General features: G+C 42.1%; 1 protein-coding gene across 3 annotated transcripts in view; it reads right to left on the bottom strand.

Moving 5' to 3' along the window:
• GRM1 (glutamate metabotropic receptor 1) overlaps window positions 1-21,624 on the bottom strand; it is a 325,615-nt gene that overhangs the window by 49,837 nt on the left and 254,154 nt on the right. For all 3 annotated transcript variants that reach the window (XM_036024853.1, XM_028510270.2, XM_036024852.1), the window contains exons 5-6: window positions 7,103-7,349; window positions 2,641-2,809 (exon numbers count right to left, since the gene is read on the bottom strand). In XM_036024853.1, the coding sequence (XP_035880746.1) occupies window positions 2,641-2,809; window positions 7,103-7,349 (416 nt within the window). The remainder of the gene's footprint in view (window positions 1-2,640; window positions 2,810-7,102; window positions 7,350-21,624) is intronic.

Raw genomic sequence — 21,624 nt, 5'->3', positions numbered from 1 at the left:
TTCAAAGAGAATTACTAGCGCTGGCTGGTGTGGCTCAGTGGATTGAGTGAACCAAAGGCAGTTACCTTAAGAAAGTTCTATGGGCTATCATAAAAGAAGTCAAATGACCATTTTAGCACTTTGAATGGCATTTGCTATTTAAAATAAATACTCCTTTCCTAAAGGCTGTGTTTCCCAGTTAATACAAGTCCAAGTCTTTCAGTCACCTTATAAGTTGCCTGTCTCCCATCTTTGCAGTGGTTACCAAGGGACCCGAGTGTGTGCATTTGGGGCCTAGTAGGTGGCTAATTGGTGGTGTGAGAAAGAATATAAGTGCCATTATTCAGAAAATGAGATTCATCTCCACTCCAGGTGCTACTTTCCTCCTGCAGGGTACACAATATTTCTAAAATTGGCCCCCGGAACATTTGCATTTATAGAGAATGCTCTGTAACAGCTGAGCAATGATTTGTGGAATCTGCCTGAATAACACTGCATGGGCGTAATGCAAACGTGATGCCAGAAATAATACTTCGGTGTCAAGGCGCAGCTGTAGGCAGCTAGCCTCTCCTCTGAACCCTCACCTGAGCCGGGAAAGGCCTCTCCTTGGGAACGCACACTGGGTAGGAGCCGCCACTCGTGGCCTGCCAGCGACCAGCGGCACAGGAGGGAGTCGTGAGGGGGAGCTGGAGCACTGTGAATCTTTAGGACAATTTGTTTTCCCTCGCCAGGGTCCCCGCCCTGACTTATACTCTGAAAGACTCAACTTCGTGGTTCCATAAACTGTGTCCCAGCAGTTGTCTGTGAGACAGACTCCGTGCCACCACCCACACTAGAAGGGGAGGCCTGAGCTGAACATGTGACGTGTGACTTCTGGGTCACAGAAGTCCATGAACTCAGGGCTTCTGTACTGGCTTCATCATGTGACTTTAGGGCTCCGATGTCCTGTTTTCTCCACCCTCCAGAAAAGCTGGTGAATGCAGAATCCAGTTCTCGGGTATCTCATGGCAGCAGTCAGTGGGATGCAGGGCCTCTGGATTTCAGAGGGTATGTTCCTACATGCACCACAGTATGGTCTTGCGTGAAAGAACTTCATGAGGACAAGAATCAAAAATGCACTGGGGAGAAGCAGTGCTGACATTCCGCTCGTGCACAGGGGTTTGGCTGGAGCCGTGTGCTCACACAACGGAAACACTCGGGCTCCCAGTGGAAACTAATGGTATCTTTAAGCCCCCTGAGTACCCCACACTGTGCGAGCTTTTTAGGGCCCCTTGCCTAAGTCTCCCCCAAATCTAACACTTTCAGGATTAACTATAAACATGGCAGGTGGCCGCCAGCACCCTGTCACAGCACTAGAATGGAGCGGATTCTGGTTGGTGAGTTGTCATGACAATTATTAAATATTTTTAACATCACTTCTGCAGAGAAGGCACAAGCTACTTATAGGGTGAATTGTCTCAGCAGTTTGCTTCATCTCGAACCGGCTAGTATCCCTGAGAGGTTGAGTCCATCAGCATAACCTTTTACAGCTGCTGTAAGATGTTGCAGGTGGCACGTCATCCACCTTCTGTGACCAGTAGTGATAAAGCTTTTCCAGGTTCCATACCGACACTTCTGAGCGTGACTAGACTTCTGCCCTAAGACACTTAAGTGCCCTTCGCCCCTGCATAGGTAGTCCCACAGCTCCCCAGATAGCACAGCATCATGGCCATGGCCACACGGTGACAGGGCCAGAGCCGCACACAGAATCTATTGCAGATCCAGCTCTGCTGGCTGACATTTATGTGACAGTCTTGTGTGCTCCCAGAGATGAATCACAGAAAATTAGACATGGAAAGACCCATTAGGCCATTTAATCTATACTCTTGCCAGCTCACAATCAGTCCCCTCCACTCCATTTCCTAGCGCATCATCCAGTTTGGTTCAAGTGGCAGGGTTTACAGAGAGAGCTGTTTCTTTGTCTTCTTCACTGAGAATTCTTTCTAGCATGTCCAGCTAAATGCTCACTCTTTGATGTTTATTTACTCTAATTTTATGTATACAGTAATATCATGGTTGCCCATCTGCCCCAAGCTATATATATAAAAAAATAAAAAAATAAAAAACACTTGAGAATAATTAGAAAGTGAGGAGTCTCTCTTGACTGGCAAATACCAGTTTCAGGAAAAAATCAAAGAACTTGGTGGAGAAACGATAAGCTGTGCTTCTGTGTTACCTCATTTCAACCTCTTTTATTTTAGTTAAATGCTTATTTAGCATTGTTCAGCTTCTGCTTTCTTCAACAACAGCTAGAACTATGACTAAGCGGCACCATGGGTTTGGGTTTCCAGGTTTTACTTCTGTTTCAATTTTTAAATCACATTATTCATCCCCTTGCTTTCTATATCATATTTAACATCCTGCCTCATCATCGTGATTTAATTAAAGATTATTCTAAGGATTCAAATGGTTTCCTTATTCTGTATGCTAATCTTCTTTGTTTTTTTGTTTGTTTGTTTGTTTGTTTCCAATTTTAGCTCACCACAAGCATAACAAGAGTAAGCCTGGTCCTTTCTTTCTGGACAACCTTGCCTAAGAAAAATGTCTGTGTTTCTTTATTTCTGTCCGGGCAGAAGCCTTCCTCATGAACCCCGTCCAAGAAGGCATCTGTGGCCGGCTCACCTTAATCTGGCCCTTCAAGCAAGGCTCACTGCACACAGACCGCACCATCCCGCTCTTGTTCATCTGGATTTTGTAGTCGTCGATGTTCAACACACCTTCATGCCAGGTGCCCACGTGCACGTAGTCATAGCGGTTAGCGTCAGTGTACTGAAGATTCATGATGTCATACCTGCAGAGAAAACAGCATGTGTGTCGTGGAGAATAGGGACACAGTGCAGACAACAAAGACATTGGGCAAACATAGAATAATAGAGAGAAGGGAGATAAAAGCTGGAATTATCCCATGTGCTAATCCCAGCTGCTGCCAACATTTTAGTTTATTTGTAATGTTTCCTCTGATTTTCCAAAATGTGTATTCCAGTCTTAGATTCTGTGTATCATCCATACTTGCTGAAGAATATAGTATTATATTCTTTATGTTTCCTCTATGCTTCCTCTATGCTTATTCTGCCTCCCAAAATTCCATGTGTCTATGTGTGCTGAATAGATCATATCCTTCAAATTATCATTCACTAAGTTTTTATTCGAACAAGTAATGAGTCTTGAGCATATTAATTTCTTAACTTGATTCTTTTATTCCAATTTTCTTTTATTTTTACATTCAGTTGCCATTTCCATTACACTGGATTGATAGAGGTGAATTTTCTCAAGTTCAGAGCCTATTTTAAATGTTATTAGAGCAAGAAATCTGAGAAATGCATCTTTAATTAACAAGGGTGTTGGGGATTTGATATCTTGACATTTAAACCAGTCTCTTCCCTGGTTAGGGCAAACATTTCGGTAACTTCCAATGCTGCGATGCTGTGCACAGACAAATCTACATGCAGACATCTCTGCTGCAGCCAGAGCCTGTTCCGGGGCCAGCCCTCACCATTCCCCACTGTGGGCGGTGAAGAGCATTCCCCAGTGCAACGGAAACCAGGTGGGACTTGGCACTGAGGTGCGTAAGCTGGAACCTCTTTTCTACCTTTTTCAACAGTAGGTTAAACCACTGAGGAATGCCACTACACTCCTCATGGATCACGGGCTTCTTGTGGGGATTTATGAACATAAGGTATGTAAAAACTATTTCACGACTGGGGCAAAAGCATATTTGGAAAGCAGTGTCAACATATCATTTCATATGTGCATTTTCTATGAATGCCCTGAAAGACTCTGGTTATTTCCATTATTATAAGACAACTGGAGGACATCTTCGAGTTGGCATAGCCATTTATCTCTCAGTCATTGAAAATTCTCGGGCACCCTTCAATCTTCTCGGCATGTTGCTATTTACTCCAAGTAAATTATCAATCATGTGGCAGTTTCCCGGAAACGAAGGCCCGGCTCTCCCTGGACCCTGCAAAACAGGACTGTTTTGTGCGGTGCTTGCGCAGGGTCTTCACCCTCCTGAGCTAGGATATCAGAGGCATTGTCTCTGGCTCTTTGCCCTGGACGCAAAGAAATAGATGGCAATTAACCAACACATGTTTCTCTTCTTTAGTTCTCTGGCTCCTCCCCCCAGTTCTCCTACCTCATTCATCCTGGAATTCTCTCTAACCTGATTCAGACTCAGACTCCTCCTCAGCCCAACACTCCAGGAAGCTACTACCAACCAACCTTAGCTGGTATCTGAAACCTTTGGCTATGTCTGGCCTAGTTCCTGCTCTTAATGTGCAAAGGCATTTTGCCACCCACAGGATAGCTGGTGGTTTCTTCACATCCAGATTCTGGCAACTTCCATAAACAGCAGCCTCCTAAATGCAAAGGGGAGACGCTGTGAGAATGAAGGATGCTTTTCCCCTACTTTTCCAGGTGAACAAAACTTACCTAGAGTTACATCTCTTGCCTGTTCTGACTTTTGGCTACGGGTGGGTTCTTATTCTCCTCGTTGCTAAGACATACCAGGATGTTCTTGAGAGCGGCTGGCTATGTGATATCCACGCGGCTATTAACTGTGGGCGGATGGTTCACACTCATCCTACAGATCAGTGATACTAATCTGCACCTCCGATAGCTTTCCACTTTAAACTTGTGGTTATAGCACCTGCTGTGAATGTGCACTGTGAATACTTTCCTTTTTCATTTCCTTTCATTTTTATGTTTTTCTCATTATTACATCATTAAATCTCCTTACATACTTTCAATGAAGGCTTGAATGTGATGCCAGCTTCAGAGTACCTTTTCCTATCAATTAGTTTTCCAAGACTTTTATTTCAACTTCCTCATTTGCCCTTCAAAAAGGAGAAACCAGTTCACACTTCATTAGCATGTAGAAACTGAAAAAACTCACAATATTTAGGGATGGAAACACATTTTGAAAAAGTCCCCAAAGCCATAGGAAGGAAATACTGAAGATCACCAAGGAAAAAGTGCCGACTTACTGCAGAGGGGCTTACTGCAGATTGGCTGTGTGAGCAGTGGACCCGGGACCCAGCTCTTCTCCGCTGGCCCGAGCCCCTTCTCTGCACGTTGGCATTGACTTGGAGTATCCTCATGCTGTAAACTACACCTTTACAGCATCCTTGCAATCATCCATTTATACTCCAGGGTGACTGACTAAAATAATGACAAGAGGATCCGAGAAGCTTGGATGGTATAATGACAGGAGACGGAAGCAGAGGGAGGTGGCTGAAACAGAAACTGATCACAGATGACGGTGATCAATTGCAACCATGAGGAAACGATCCTTGAGAAGAGACCCAGGGGAAGGCTCGTGATTTAAATATGTAATTAAAGATGGGGAAGAGACAAGCTAAAATTGTGTGCCAGTGTTTTGGATAACTTACCTATTGAGTGCCTAAAATGCATCTGGCCCCGTGCCAGGCACATCGTGTTATGTTATCGTATTGAATCTTGGAGGGAGGTTTCCATTCCACATCCGAACTTTTACAGAGCGTGGTTCCCCGTGGAACCCAGCGTTACAACCAGGGGTCTGAAAGGGAGAGTGCTGGTCTGATCTCGGACCCACTGCTGCCTTCTGGTGTCGCTTCCCAAGGGGCTCCGCACCTACAGGCTTTCCACGTGCCCAGACCCTCAGTCACTCCATCCACCTCAGTCACACTTTCCCCTAAACCTGCTCCCACCCAGTGGAAGCCTGGAAGGATTCCAATGCATCTAATAAATGCATTGCTTAATTGCTGACAATTGCTCATAAAATTGATCTTCTTGGAGCTGTTGGATTCCAACAGGGAGAATCCAGCTGGGCCCCACAAGGCACTCTCTAGATGCAGAACTTAAAGCTTCCATGAAAAGACGAGATATGTAGAGAATTACTTAGGGTCTCTTACAGTAGTCTCTCCCAAATAGTCTCTTACAGTTCCTTTGAAATGACATTAAGAACGCTGCCAGCAGCCTCGCCTAATTTTAGGAAGAGCTAAAAGGCAGAGTGATGTGGCAAAAAGACTACAAGCCTCCGATTCAGGCGGCACTGCCTCCATCAGCTACTCTTGGAGTGATTTTAGGGAAGTTTCTGGGTTTCTCTGACACTGAGTGTTATCCGCTGTAAAAAAACAGAAATGCTTTGCTTATAGCAGTGAGGATTAAATGACTTGATGTTCCATTCTAACACAGCATATGCTTTCCCAAAATCTCTCTGCAAACTCATCTCCTGAAAGACAGTGCTTATGAGCAAGAGACAAGATTGTGGGCACACTGTGCAGCAGCTGAGCTGAGAGCCTTTTTCCTTCCTGCTGCAAGTTTGAATCCCTATTTAACTCTTTTGAGTGTGCCTGGTCTCAGAAAACTCGTATAAACACACACAACGGCTCTTCACGCTGACATCATACTCCACATACCAGTGAAACATGAGCTCACTGGTGTTACAAAAGCAAGTGTCGCAGAGCAGACTAAACATAAAATGACTTAGGAAAATACGTATATATTAAATAGATGTAATTTTCCTCTGCTTCTGGATTAATTCTTTGGAAGCCATAGCAACTCAATACCAGAAAGGAAATTCTTTTCTTTCTTGTTCCAGGCAGAACACAAGTTAACCTGAGAATGAAGGATACCTGCATATGACTTGAGTCTCTTCACATATTAGGCTCTGTAAGCAGAGGTCATATTAAAATACTTTACAGCCAGTATAGCCTTGTAGGAACCAATCAGAAAGCAGCTCTGGGCTGGCCTTGGCAGAGCCAGGGAGGGCTCCGCTGGTTAGGTGTAATCCCTTGAGTGTCCTGGGCTGGCAGGGTGGTCCCAGGCATTCTGTGGAAGGGCATGGAGTGAGAGCTGGGTGGGGGTGTAGTGCTGGCAGGACGCAGGACTGTGTGTGTTTGCAGCAAGCTTTGCCATGTTTTAAAATGAACTTCCATCTAATATGAGCCCTGTCTGTTCAGCTTTCTAGTTGTATCCATGCTCATGACACCCAGAAACCAAGGAACTGAAGGGAGCCAGAGTCACCATCTGGCCAGAGTCACCTCCCTGTCCAGCTCAGGGAGGCTCACAGGCTATTCAGATCCATTATGGGAAAGGGCTTTACCTTCCAGGAGCGTCCCCTTTCTCATCAAACCACACCTCTTCTCCAGACACACCGATGAACGTGGACTTGATGAGGAAGTCCAGGAGCTTGCTGCCATCGATGGGCTTCATGGCATCGCAGAGGCCCACGTGGCCAGGGCAGAGCGCGTGGTGCATGTTCTGTAGCCCGTGGGCCATGGCATAGATGGCATTGATGACAAAGCCCATCTTGCTGTCCTGGACGTAGTTTTCTTCTAAGCTTTCATTGCCTGTAACAGAAACACAGACCGCTGCCCAGGTTGCAGTAGTGGGGTCCGGGCCTGCGTGTGTGATACCTGAAAGCTTTTCAGGGCAGGAAAGCCAAGCCCACCTATTCAAGCCTTGTGACTAGCTCTAGTACATTCTGCCTGCAAATAGTGCATTCAGTTTTATTTTCTAAATTCAATAATGGTTTTATAACACATAAAACAGATTCCATAGAGTTGAAAAATAAAAAAAAACCCAACACTTTATTTTTCAAATATTGCAAGGAAATCCTTAAGGGACAGTGGGAATAACTCTTATTACCTCTTGGCTCACAGAGACTTACATTAAAATTCTCCCTTTATTGCAGTGCTGGAAACATATTTTTGATATCCACCATAAAAATCTGCAATCCATAGTAAATCAAGTCATGCATTACTTAAACCTTGATATTTTCTTTGGGTGATATTCAGGGCTACAAATACCCAGAGTAAGAAGAAAAGCTAGGTAGTATGAATTTCTTCTTATATGTGACTGGCAGTACAAATATATTAGAATCATATTTACTAATTGTTAGAAACTCAGGTAAAATATTTCTTGATGGAAGGGCCATACTGCATGTATTAGCCTTTAGCTTTTGCCAGTGAATCTGAAAAACAATGCAATCATTTCTACCTATGTCACAGGTAATCAAAGGTTCTTGTAATTCTGTAACATAACAATAAGCATGTAATCATAAGCGTGTAATTCTGTAACATAACAATATCCGACTCAAGCATGCCATATGACATTTTAGGTGAAACATTCAAATTAAAACTATACTTTCACCCTGGCTGGTGTAGCTCAGTGGATTGAGCACGAGCTGCGAACCAAAGCATCGCCGGTTCAATTCCCAGTCAGGGCACATGCCTGGTTTGCAGGCTATGGCCCCTAGCAACCGCACATTGATATTTCTCTCTCTCTTTCTCCCTCCCTTCCCTCTCTAAAAATAAAATAAATAAAATCTTAAAAAAAAAAACATACTTTCTTCCTCCAATACTATTACCCTACCAAGCACACTCAAGCAGGCGTCACTTCTGCCAGACCCAGTACATGAGCTTCACAGCAGAAGCTCAACTTCAACACTTAACATATGGATGAGAAGCTCCAGAACCAGTTGGGTTTGCTGAAATAAGAGTAACAGGTTGGGAAAACAAAATAGATTTGGATGGAACACACCGCTGGCATAACTGAGAGATTTTGTACTTCGTTCCAGAAATTTGCTTCTCTCTGCAGAAGGCTTTCCCTCCCCTACTCAGCTGATGGTGAGGAGGGGTCTGTGCAATGTGTGGTCCCCACGCTCAACGTTGGGAAAGACAGTGAGTTCACCTGCATGTGGGGTTGAGAGCACCGGGAGGCTCCTGGCACCCTGGCCCGCTGACCTCTCTGTTCCGGGCTGAACAGATCACTGGACACTATGGTTCCTGGACTAGAGAGTAGCATGAAGAATAAAGGAAGTTAGAGAGCTTGGAGTGTTTGGAGGAAATGGTAAGGAGTTTTGACTTGGTTGTTGAGCTTGAAATGAAATACAACATGTCTAAAGAATTCTATTTAAAGGCTAATCTATTTAGACATAGTTCAAAAAGTGAAAAAGATCCATGTTAACCTATCCAAGAGTGATGTACGCAAAACACCCAGGCCAGGTTAAAAGGGGGAACAATTTCATTTTTAACCCATCTGCAGCCATTGCTTAATAAGAAATTGTTAAAAGTGTGATTTGCTAAAGTATTATTTTTCTGGTTGGAAAAGGATGTTTTCTGAAACAAAATAAGGAGTAAGAGAGACAGAAAGGACATTTTTAAATCAAACCATGCAAAATAAATATAGAAAGTTCTGTGAAACAGAAAGCAAACATTCTTCTGGCAAAAATTGTATGAAGTCATTGAAATGGGGTAACTTAAGCCTGTCACCCGGACCCTGGCTCTCAGTGTTCCTGTGCTCGCCCTCTCTTTCATCCTAGGCTATAAAGGAGATAAATTGATGCCCTGTGGTTGACACATTTTCAACAAGCCGTGAAAGATAGACCAAAATCTCCAAGTGCTAGGACTAAGTGTCAAAGCTGGTAGCATTAGAGAAATTAGCAGGACTGAAAGAAAGAAAGGGAAAATACAGACAAAGTTGAGTGGCAAAATAACGCAAGACAGCAGCCACTGAAAGGGTTCCGGTCAATACGAAAACCGTCCCCTTTGAGCTGCAGCTGCTCATGTCAGTCCAGGAGCAAGCTGTAAGAAAACATGAGAATAAACACATGGAGTTTTTTACCGAATGGAAAATTCTCTATTTCAGACAAGCCTATGGACACTGTGCTTGTTTTTGTTTCTGCTTTGATAACTGCTATTAAATTATTATATATTTAAAAAATTATGTTGGTGTCCCCAGTACAACTTTCCTAAGCTGTGGCTGTCTGCTGGAGGTGTTATTCATCAGCACTGAGACTGTAAGAGCTCTTGGCTTTCTCTGAGGTTGGTTTTTCTTTTGATCCTTATTTAGGATGCTTACATAACTTGTTGTCCAAACCGAGTCACTTCTGAAAGTGAAGTAAGTGATAACTGTTCTGGAAGCACAGAGGTACACAAGGCAAATGAGCCACAAGGTGACATGTTTCTTGAGCCATGCCGCCTTCTAAATGTATCCATTTGCTGATGTTATTATGGGTGAGATTTATGTCTAACTGTATTATAGATATAAAATAATGTATACTAACATCTATAAAATGTAAATATGTACACATAAGTGTATACATATATACATACATGCATATGGATACAGTAATCAGTAGAGTATTGTTGATTTTAACAAATTTACACTTATCTAATTTTAGTGAGAAATGAACACATCCATAATGCTACTAGCTACTATTCTGTGTGTTTGTTAGATACAATACTCACATAATGAGTTTGTGATAATACTGCCAGAGTCGTTTATCTCATCATTCACAGTGTGGGGCGGGTGATGGCATGCAGATGCCCCCTTGGCCCTTGGTGCTTCTGTAACTCTGAGCAGCAACGCAAGTACAGATATAGAAATCTACAGAGGCGGTGCTTTCCTGGTGACAGAGGACAAGGCGTCCTGCTGTCGCCAGTATGGCCGTCAAGCTGGTTTGAGATTTGTCCCTGGGATTTTGCCAGATGTGCACAGCTGTCTCTCTGATGAGAAGCGCTGGTGTCCAATTTATCAACATAATCAGCTATGACAAAGAAACTCATCCTATACATATATATCATACAGACAGCCAGGAGGCCAGGCACATGTTTTCAGGACATATTTGTAACTCAACGCCATTTCCAAAATAAACACAGAGAGCTTGCGTGTTTGTCCGTCCGACATGAGCCCATGAACTTCCCTACCTGGCCAGCCTGCTGGGCCTGCAGGTGAGGAGGATGCTGCCCCAGCTCAGCAGAAAACTAACATTTGGGAAGGAGTGACAGTGAGTTAGAAAATCATCTGGCCTTCACAGGAACACTCTGTTTGCCAGAGCAACTGTCAACAGGTAACGTTGCCAGGATCTATCATCACACCAACAGAATATGTTACCGGTTTTCCTACTCCCCAAAGACCCTATATTTTCATGATTAGTGAATAGAATATCCAAACTAATAATACTGTCACTTGGTAAGAAGGTGAAAACATTTCAATTCCCTGGGTTTAGTGCCTTTTCATAACACTAATCTCAGTGCTATTAGGGAAAAGGGGATTTTATGATTCATTTTCTGTGGTGCATGAACTGTTGTAGACCACGAGGGTATCATTAAAGCATTACCTTTTGTAATACACTAAATGGAATCAAATAATTGGAGTCGCCTGTGTTTATTTACCTTCAAAAGAATACCTGCCTAACAACTCCGTAGTGGGTTGTGGAAATAGCTACCCTGATTCTAAAACAGTAATCTTGTTCCTTTTGTGAACGCAGACAAGGCCTATAAATTGCTGCCTGGAAGCAGTAACAGGCAGGGCCTCCGCTGGGGGAGGGGTTGGCTGTGTACCTTGTGAAAACAGGACATCTTTGGTGGCTGGGGAAAGGGTCAGCAATTCTATCTGCTAATGTTGAGGGTGGCTGTTCTGCAGGGCCGTGAAAAAGAAAGACTTGGGACTAGGCATGTGAACCACTGGGGCCCAGAGGTGGTGGTTCTGCTATAATATGTCAACAATGCATTTCCAAAGGACCTTGGAACTTGGGCCAGGGTCTATGCCTCCCTGGGTCTCAGTTTCCTAATTTAAAAAGTACCACGAATGGGTCAGATTATCTTCCTGAAGTTCTCCTCCCCCCCACCCCGCCCTAAAGTTTTTATACTTTGCTTCTCCAGTTCAACGTCTATTGGTACTTAACAAGCCCATTCACACAGAGTATCTTTTTTAATCCTTGTACTGTTGGGAACCGCCCTGCCTGGTATTAGAAGCTGTAACCCCCACCAAGGCTTAGGCTGAGGGAATGAATTTGGACTGTAAGCCACCAAGGAGACAGACTTATCTCCCTGGCAGGAGCGCTGCTTCTGCTACTTCATCCATAACTGGCCCCCAATGCTTGGTCGGTTAGCCAATGACGGGTAAGATTCCCCAAGGGGGGGGACGATCTAAGACAGGCACAATCACATGGGAGGCCCCCAAGGAAGGACTTGGAAGCTACAGCAAAAGGGGGTGATGGATCCCCGCCCCTTGGCTTTGACAAAGCCTGAGTCCTCATTGTCTGCGAGAAAATCCCCTAATCTCTTGGCTGAAAATCTCCTAATCTCTCTCTCTCTATTGTTTGATGCCTTACTTCCCTTGCTCCACCTAAGCCTGAAACAATGGCAGAGGATGATACCACCCTATGTTGGAAAGGGCAGGTTCCCCGGGTGATCAGGCCTAAGAAAGAATATGTAAAATCCTGTGAAACCTGCTTTGTTTAGAATGCTCTCAATTCACTGATAAGGGTCCAGGGAAGAAGTAAGTTTGTTCCTTAAAGTTTTTACAGCTCTTTGACCCTAACTCAAAATAGGCCCTCAGAGTTCCTTGTTATCTTTTGTTTGATCCTTACTTCCTGACAATGAGTAATGAGCTTTACCTGAATTCTTATGCAAATGAACCCAATAAAAGCCTGTTCCAGTGAGAGAACAAGGCACTCTCCCTTAGGAGCTCTCTCCCCTAGGGGGGGTGGCCATGGCATTCCCCACTAGAGAGGGTGGCTGTTTCATCCCTATTTCTCCACAGGACCTGGTTATCTCTGTGTCTGTTTTTCTCGTGTTTCAACGAGCCATCTGCAGTGTTCTGTGGTCACTGCCGGTCGGTGGTTGTATTATTGTACAATTGTGTAAGGATAGGTTCCACTGTCACCACAAATGAGAGGAGACTGAGGTACAGAGAAGCTAAGTCAGGATTAAGGAGATACTCCTACCTTTTCCTTCAATTAATCTTTTTTGTTTATTTGTTTGTTTGTTTGTGAAGGGACTTCTACCGAGTAACATCTTAGGCCTCTTATCTCCCCTAACGAGAAGAGAAGAGGATTCCTCTTAGTGGCGTATTAAGAAAAAGAAACTGGGCATGCTCAGCGCAGCCCCCGTCTCTCTGATCTGCAGCCAGCCACTTGGCAGTACGCAAAGGTTCTGGTCGGCTCTCTGGCACTTGGTAAATGTGGGCTGCGGTTATCCAGCTGTGCCCGTCAGCTGCACAGGTTCGCCTGTCCAGTTCTGGGGCCCGGTGTTCACAAGTCTGTTGTGGCCACATAGCAATCCATGTCCATAAGCCGGTTTGGGTTTTTTTGTTTCTTTGTTTTTCATTTTTTGGTTAACTTTTTTTAAAATCACACGTGGTAAAGTGAAGCAATCTTTACTGTACAAATCAACAACTATTTACACACCCATGTAACTGCTGCCCAGATCATGACACACAGCATTTACAGAGGCTCGCATTTACTCAGGATTTCCTTAGCTCATCCCGGCAATGCTTCGGAAGGATTCCATGTGCGGATCTTAGTGTGTGATTTTTATGGTATGCTACGATGAGTGTCTTTCAACTCTTTTAAATTATTTGTTGCCAGTATGTAGAAACACTACGGATATTTGTATTTTGGACTTGTACCCAATTTTTCTTATTAATCTATTTTTAGTATAAGTAGTTTTGTTTTCTACATACACAATCACATTGTTAATAAAGCATTTTATCCTCATTTGACTCCTGGGTCTACTTCTTAGTCGGATCCAGATTTAGACAGGAAGTACACTGGCTGTCCCATGAAATCTCATGAGTCGTGAATTCAGGGTCACACAGCTAGCAAGGACAGAGGCGGCAGACTCCAGAGCAGGGCCAGAGCCAGGCCCCTGGCCAAGCCGCACTGTGTGTACAAGTAGCAGCCCCACCCAAGCACCAGAGCAGTTCCGCTACAGACATTCGTTAAAACACAGAAGTGTCGTGGGAAACACGGGTATGCATAACTGTTCCTGGAGAAAATACTCTGCTGATTTTTTGGCATGTGTAGCTCTCCACTGCCTGTTTTTGTCTGAGAGCATGGCACACTCAATAAATAATTTGACACACTCTCAGTTCATATCAAAATAGAAAGGGCTGTAAAGATTTATATTGGTAAAATATCAAGCAAAGGAAGAAAATAAAATTCATCTCCTTTAAAAGACTAAGTGTTAATTTAACCGGGAAAGAAAATTGAACTGGGTCATTTTTTAAATAATGATCTCAGAGAGCAAAAATGCCCTCAATTTTTCTTGAAGGCCTGGGCTGCTCAATCTTTTTTTCTTTAATCCTTTTCCTGGGAAAATTTGTGAATAAGAAATAATTCACAATAGGTGAGGCTTGTATGTGCTTGTCTAGAATCTGTGAGTTTTTTGTTTCTTCTGACTCTGTTTTCTTCTTTTCCTAAAAGGTTTTCTCTTCTCACATCACATAGAAATAGGACCTCTCCACTACTTGTTTTTTTTTTAATTTATTAAAATGTAAATTAATGAGACTACCTCAAACTAAAATGTTTTTGCACAGCAAAGTAAACCATCAACAAAATAGGAAGACAACCCACGAATAGGAAAACATATTCGCCAATGATACATTTAATATGGAGTTAATATCCATAATTTTTAAGAACTTACAAAACCCAACACCAAAAAAATCCAATTAAAAAATGGGCAAAGGACCTGAATAAACACTTCTCCAAAGAGGACATACAGTTGGTTACTAGATATATGAAAAGATGCTCAATGTCACTAACCATCAGAGAAATGTAAATTAAAACCACAAAGTGAGGTCACCTCACACCTGTCAGATGGCTGTGTCAATAAATCAACAAATACCAAGTGCTGGTGAGGACGTGGAGAAAGAGGAACCCTTTTACACTGTTGGTAGGAATGCAGATTGGTGCATCCATGGTGGAAAGCAGTATGCAGATACCTCAAAGAATTCAAAATAGACCTGGCTTTTGACCCTGCAATCTCTTTTCTGGAGATATATCCAAAGGAACCCAAAACACTAACTCAAAAGAGCACAAGCACCCCTAAGATATGGAAGCAGCCCAAGTATCCATCGATAGATGAGTAGATAAAACAACTATGGGACATTTACACAATGGAATACTACTCTGTCATAAAAAAGAAAAATTTCAGCTTTGTGACAGCATGGGTGGACCTGGAGAACATTATGCTAAGTGAGATAAGTCAGTCAGAGAAAGACAAATACCATCTGATTTCACCCATATGTGGAATCTAATGAACAAACTGAGCTAACAAGCAAAATCAAAACAGACTCAGCAAGAGAAAGTGGGCTAATAGCTCTTGGGGTAGGAGGTTAGGGGGTGGGGGATCAATCGAAATTAAAAAAAGACTCGTGGATGTAGACATGGACAACAGTGTGGTGCTTGTGGCAGGCAGGGTATAAGAGGGCTCAATGGGAGTGGAAAAATACAATGAAATTTTTTTAAAAAGAAAAAATATATATAGTAAAAAAATGTAAATTAACTCCTATGTAAGATTGAAGAAAAAAATGACCCTTTCATTGAACACACATTATTGTCACTGTTATTAGTTGAATTTCTATTGCTTAAATCCACCTGGTTTTAGCACTTGTGAACAATACAGACTTTTTTTTCTAAATTCACCATCACAATCTATTGTTGAGGGAGAAGTGCTCCAGTTACAAAACACACGCACAGCACGTTCCCTGCAAATTGATGATAATTATGGTAAGCTTTCAATTCCCTGAAAATACAATCACATTTTAGCTATTGCGTCTCTCAAAAAATTACGGTGCACGTGAGAAACAAATGAGGACGATCGCCGATGTGTTGGAGTGATGCTGAGGATCAGCTGGTGGCGTTCGGTTGAACTGCGGGGCCCTTTGTTCCTTCATAAAGAGAAAACAAGGACAGCTTGATGTGTGCTTTTGCTTTTATTACTGACCTGGCATAAAACACTGTCATGGAGTTATAAACCACCCCCCTGGGGTAACTAATCCTTGCAGGTCAGCAGGAAGCATGTGGCAGGTAATCGTAGAGATGGAGTATGTTACAGAGACCTGGCTGCTTTAGCCAGTGTGGGGAGTTAGAGTGTTGTTAAAATTCATCAGGAACTAACTCCATTCTCGACAACCTGTTCGCTGGGTCCGAATCCTTGTCAAGCCTCTTTCTCTTAGACCCTTCCAAACTCTAAGCAGGCATATCTGTGCTAATAGCGTCACTTCTACTTATTTATGAGTAATAGGAGACATGTTTTCTTTTCTACACGTTAAGGGTTTTCCTGGTTTAGTTCAATTCTAGTCTATTCTGAGTTCTTGTCAATGGTTTGTTTCTTTTTATTATCTCTAGTTTCATGCTGGGTGTTTAGATTTAATAATAGGTAGAGTGGATTCTGCAGAAATCCAAGAGCAATTTGTGAGAACTCGATCAGCTATTTTCAACCTGTCTCATCTCATGGCACATATAAACTAATTGCTAAAATTCTGCAGCACATCCAAAAAAATTTTTTTTGCTGGTCTGTCAAAAAAATAGATAAAATTTTTATTCATTCACACCAGAGAGCTATTGTTGTGTTGGCTGTTGCTGTTTTTATCAGACAATCTAAGATAAAAGAAGTCAGCCCCATGACTAGTCGGGTAGTGCATGTTTTAAAAATTCTTGTGGCACACCAGTTAAAAATTGCTGCTATTTATCTCTTACCTATTTAATTAGCATCCAACATAGCACCTTCTAGCAGCCAATATAGAGTCTTGTGTATGACAAAAATAAAATTAAAAAGCTGTATGCATTAGCATTGTAAATCTACTTTTATGATTAACTTCTGATTAATACAATAGAGTATCTATAATTCAACAGAATGCTGTACATAAAAGATTCTACTTTGTGACATATTAAAGCATTTTATATCTTTCAGCCCTTTTCCTAAAATTTGTATGCCAATAGGATTACATGGGAGACTGGAGGAGAATTCCAGGCAGATTCTGAGATTTAAATACAGGCTGCAAGGTTCCTAACTATGCCAGCATCAACTAAGAATGGGACACACCATGAATTTTCACTTGCAGTTTGTCTCTCCAGGGCACTTGCAGTTGATATTTTACATTGATATTTTTTGTGGACTTGACAGTCCATGCAGACCACAACAGTGGCTGTCCCAATGTTTCAGTTGTTGGGATTTCTTGAATGGAATATTGCCTATTATGTGGTGTCTCTCAACAGCATCTCTCGAGAGAATAGACTTAGGAATTCCTAAAGGTTAAGTAACTCATGGCTAGTGAGACTCTAGTTAATATCTGTCATGAAAATTAAAAGAGTAGTTCCTAAGATTTATGTTGTCAAGAACTTATAGGCAAAGAGTTCTAATACAGGGCCCAGACTTTATCCAAATCTGTTTGGATATGTCAACCTGTCTCTTCACATTGTGAAGGGCATATTTACAGAGATGAGAATGCCAAATGTCGATTCTATGAGGTGGTACTTGAGAGCTTGCAAGGCTAATCCAAATCTATTAAAATTATATTAAGGAGTGGAACATAAGCACTACACTCTAGTTGGTCCAGTTGTTCTCATGGGGTATGAGTTAACAGTTCTGAAATACCTGCACATACATATCAACGCTGAACAAATAAATGAATGGAAGGTATATGATAGAAGCCAAGTTGATCATAGTTGAAGTGGGAAGTTACAGATAAGCAAAGGGGGGAAGCTAGAGTAAACCATGTGATACTGGTATCAAGGTGAAGGCATCATTATGAATGTGAATTTAGTTTAATATTTATATAATGAATTTATACAGAAATAACTGTACATAATCTGCATGCACATACATTTGCATGCAAATTAGAATGCATATATTTCCCAGCTCCATCTACTGAAGCAACAACACAATAGCAAAAAGCACACCCAATGCCCAGATCTGGACTTTTAATGCCATTCTCTGATAAAAGGGATTAGGACTCTTTTGCAAAAATAACCAATTATAGGGCCAGGGTAGGAAATATACAAGATAAATCTGGAGCACCTTGTAGTACCAGAAAGTAAGAAGGCACTTAAAAAACAAAATAGTGGAGCCATGTCAAGGAGACACAGAGGCAACTGAACTCTCAATGGGAAAAGCTGAAACAATTTTAGCAACAAAATAAATAATACAGCATTAAACTATAACCCAAGAATATTATAAATATGAGTCCAAACTAATATAAATAAATAACTTAAAAATGGTGGAGAGGGGACAAATCTCTAGAGGAAAATTACAATTTATGTAGATATTTTTCCCTTAAGAAAGTGAAGCACGATTCCCCACCTGTTAAGTGTGAAATACACTTAGTGACTCCCTTTCCAAGAGTACAGCATACAAGGGGGCCATAGAAAGACCTGGAAAAGATGGTGCCTTAGCCAGGTTTTCAATGTCAACTAACATCTTCAGTGTTAAGTTGGAAGGGCGTACTCTTGATGTGTGGCTGAGAAAGACACTTCACTTCTTTTCCTTTTCTCTCCCAAACCCTTATAATCCCAGTCTGACTGAGAAATACAGGGTCCAGCAGAGATAATGCCATTGCATGTGGTTGGTAGGGTACGTGAATGTCTCGCATGAGATGGACAGCAATTTGAACATTTCATCTAAATGTCATATGGTGTGCTTGAGTTATTGCTATGTTACAGAATTACACACTTATGATTTTATGTAATAAAAGTTTTTTTATGTAATAAAAAGGGGTGTTATTTGTGCCAGACCCCTGTACATCAGCCAAACTCAAATTTAGGGACAGTCTATAAAATATCATCCCTAAAAACTGTCAAGGTCATCAAAAACAAGGAAAGTTCAAAAATTTTCACAGCAGAGGAACCTAAGAAGACATGAAAATAAATATAATGTGTAATGCCCTGGATGGGATGCTAGAACAGAAAAAGAAGACTGATGAAATATGAAAAACTCTGAAGTTCAGTTAATAACAGTGTACCGATGTTGGCTCATTAATTGTGGCAAATGTAACACAGCAGTACAAGATGTTAACAATAGAGGAAACTGGGTGCAGAGCCAATGAGAACTCTGGTTTAAATGTGCAACTTTTCTTTAAAACTATTTTAAAATACAAACTTTATTTTTTAAAATATATACACAATAATTAGCATCAAACCTAGCCCAGCATCATGCAATAAGAGATAATACGATTACATCCTTGGTCTGTGACAGGAACTTAATTAGGTGCCTTATATGTATTACTCACCTCCCCATGACTTGTGGAATGGGTGCTATTATTACGTCCAACTTCCTGGTGGAAAAGCCAAGGACTGGCGGGTCAAATGACTAGATCACACAGCTGGACAGAGGTGGTTACTAGCCCAGCCCCCACCTGGTTGGACTCCAGAACTCTCACTGTTAGGTACTGTACTGTTCTGTCTCTTGCTTGGTTACCGCCCAAGAGTGACATTGCACTCAGCAGGCTCATGGAGAGATGTGGTATTTGCGACCACACTACAAAATGTTTGTGTGTGCAAAATGAAATTTGTCCTTGACTGTAGGTTATGGATCATCTATAAAGAGAACTTGCACACATTTCGTTACATGATGAGGTCACTGTGATTTGTTTTAGTGGGTGATGCTGATACAGAGGCAGACTTTTTTACATGGCTCTTTCGTATTAATGCCCCATTTATTACTACATAGAAAAGGTTAAAACCAACAGACAAAAATCATTTGGAAAGAAACACACCACTAAAAATCAATATACTATATTCTATGACCCTCAGACTTACCTTGCCACAGGAAACTATTAACTGATTTCCCAAGGTTTGATCTGAGTTCCCAGAATGCTCCAGGGTCATTTTTTTAGACATAATTGTTGTCCATACACTTAAAAAGCTCGAAGTGCCATGGCTGACGTAGCTCAGTGGATTGAGCTCGGGCTGTGAACCAAAGTGTTGCAGGTTCGATTCCCAGTCAGGGCACATGCCTGGGTTGCAGGCCATGACTCCCAGCAACCACACATTGATGTTTCTCTCTCTCTCTCTTTCTCCCTCCCTTTCCTCTCTAAAAATAAATGAATAAAATCTTAAAAAAAAAAAAAGCTCGAAGTGCTCCTTCTGTTCTAGGCGGAAATACTCACTGAAGGTTAACTTAAGGAGCTAATTAAAGAGGGCCCTTGCAGATATATAGTCTTGGTTGGAAATACCAGTTTGGAAGCCACATGATAAGAACAAACTATGAGGAGGCTTGAAAGTATGCCACAAATGACTCTCAGTCGGCACCCATGTTTTAGACCTGTAATTATCCTAGACCACGGGTGTCAAGCTCATTTTCACCAGGGGCCACATCGGCCTCACGGTTGCCTTCAAAGGGCTGAATGTAATTTTAGGATTGAATAAATGTAACTACTCCTTAACAGTTAAGTGAGAGCTTGGTGCTGCCACCGGGTAGAAACAAGGTGCTGGGCTGGATAAAACAGGTAGAGGGCCAGGTTTGGCCCATGGGCCTTGTGTTTGCCACCTCTGTTTGAGGTCAGGCCTTTGCAGACTAACCTTGCTGGAGATTATCAAAACACACTCATCAAAAATGTGCTTGAGGAACATATGGACTTTAGCATCTCTGGGCCAATATTTCTGTTGACTGTGGGACTTTTTAATGCCTTATGGGAACTTTGCTTTCGAGGATGCCAGGTGTTACACCCTTTTTGGATGATGCTTCAATCATGGGATTCAGTTTGACTGAAATAACTGGGCAACATATCAAGATTTTTCCCTGATGGCTTCTAGTTATTCTTAGATGAGGATATATGAGACAAACATAAACGTGGTCAAGATGATTCTTTGCACTTATTCCTTGTTCATTCTTTGTATCCAAAGTAGACTTTTTCTGGTGTAACAAAGGCAATTACCTTCAATTAGGTCTTGGAACGTCCATGACATAGATGTGCCTCCCACCCCTCAAAGTATTTATTTTATTCTCAACACAAAACAAGTATGCAACTCTAGAGAAGGAGGAGCTCAGAGACCTTAAAACCCACAAAGCACTAAAGGTTCAAAATTGAGATAGCATAAATGATGGACATGGTGAGTCATAACCAAGGCTACATTAAAGGAACAAACAATAGATACCTATAGCTCATCGTAGAGGTAACAGGCTAGACAGATGTAGACCTAGACCAAAGCCTGTGCTCTTTGTGGGCCATGCTGGTGCCAGCTGTAAAACTCAGTGATAGAGCCCTGGCTGGCGTAGCTCAGTGGATTGAGCACGGGCTGGGAACCAAAGTGTCCCAGGTTCGATTCCCAGCCAGGGTACATTCCTGGGTTGCAGGCCATAACCCCCAGCAACCACACATTGATGTTTCTCTCCCTCTCTCTCTCTCTCCCTCCCTCCCCTCTCTAAGAAATAAACAAATAAAATCTTTAAAAAAAAAAACCTCAGTGATAGTATAACTCCTTTATACTGTGTGTGTGTTTCTGCACATGTTTGGGTTCACTTGCACAATCTTTGAGTTTGATACTTCTATGTGTGTGTGCATTCAAAGAACTGTGCTATTTTGAGCGATGGTATTTTGCAAAATTCTTCAAGTGAACTTAATGTAGAAGAGGGAGGTTCTTTCTCATTAACACAGGGCATGCTGAGCTGTCACAGCACTTTGATGAGGTTAGAGATATGGCATTGGTCCCCCTGTGCTGATTTCTTACACAGCTAGGAATGAAAAGGTGGCAGCATAGATGAATTCTGTCATTAACAAGAAAGTCAGTGTAGAGATTAGTTTGTTGAGAAATGAGCACTGGAACCAAGGCTTGTATATTCACCCTGTATGTGCTCAGAAATATTTGGGGGCGGGGATCAGACTGATCAGCACAAC

The sequence above is a fragment of the Phyllostomus discolor genome, chromosome 4 (assembly GCF_004126475.2).
Source record: "Phyllostomus discolor isolate MPI-MPIP mPhyDis1 chromosome 4, mPhyDis1.pri.v3, whole genome shotgun sequence".
Taxonomy (NCBI): domain Eukaryota; kingdom Metazoa; phylum Chordata; class Mammalia; order Chiroptera; family Phyllostomidae; genus Phyllostomus; species Phyllostomus discolor.
Note: the sequence above shows the minus strand (reverse complement) of the source record. Positions and strands in the feature narration are given on the sequence as shown.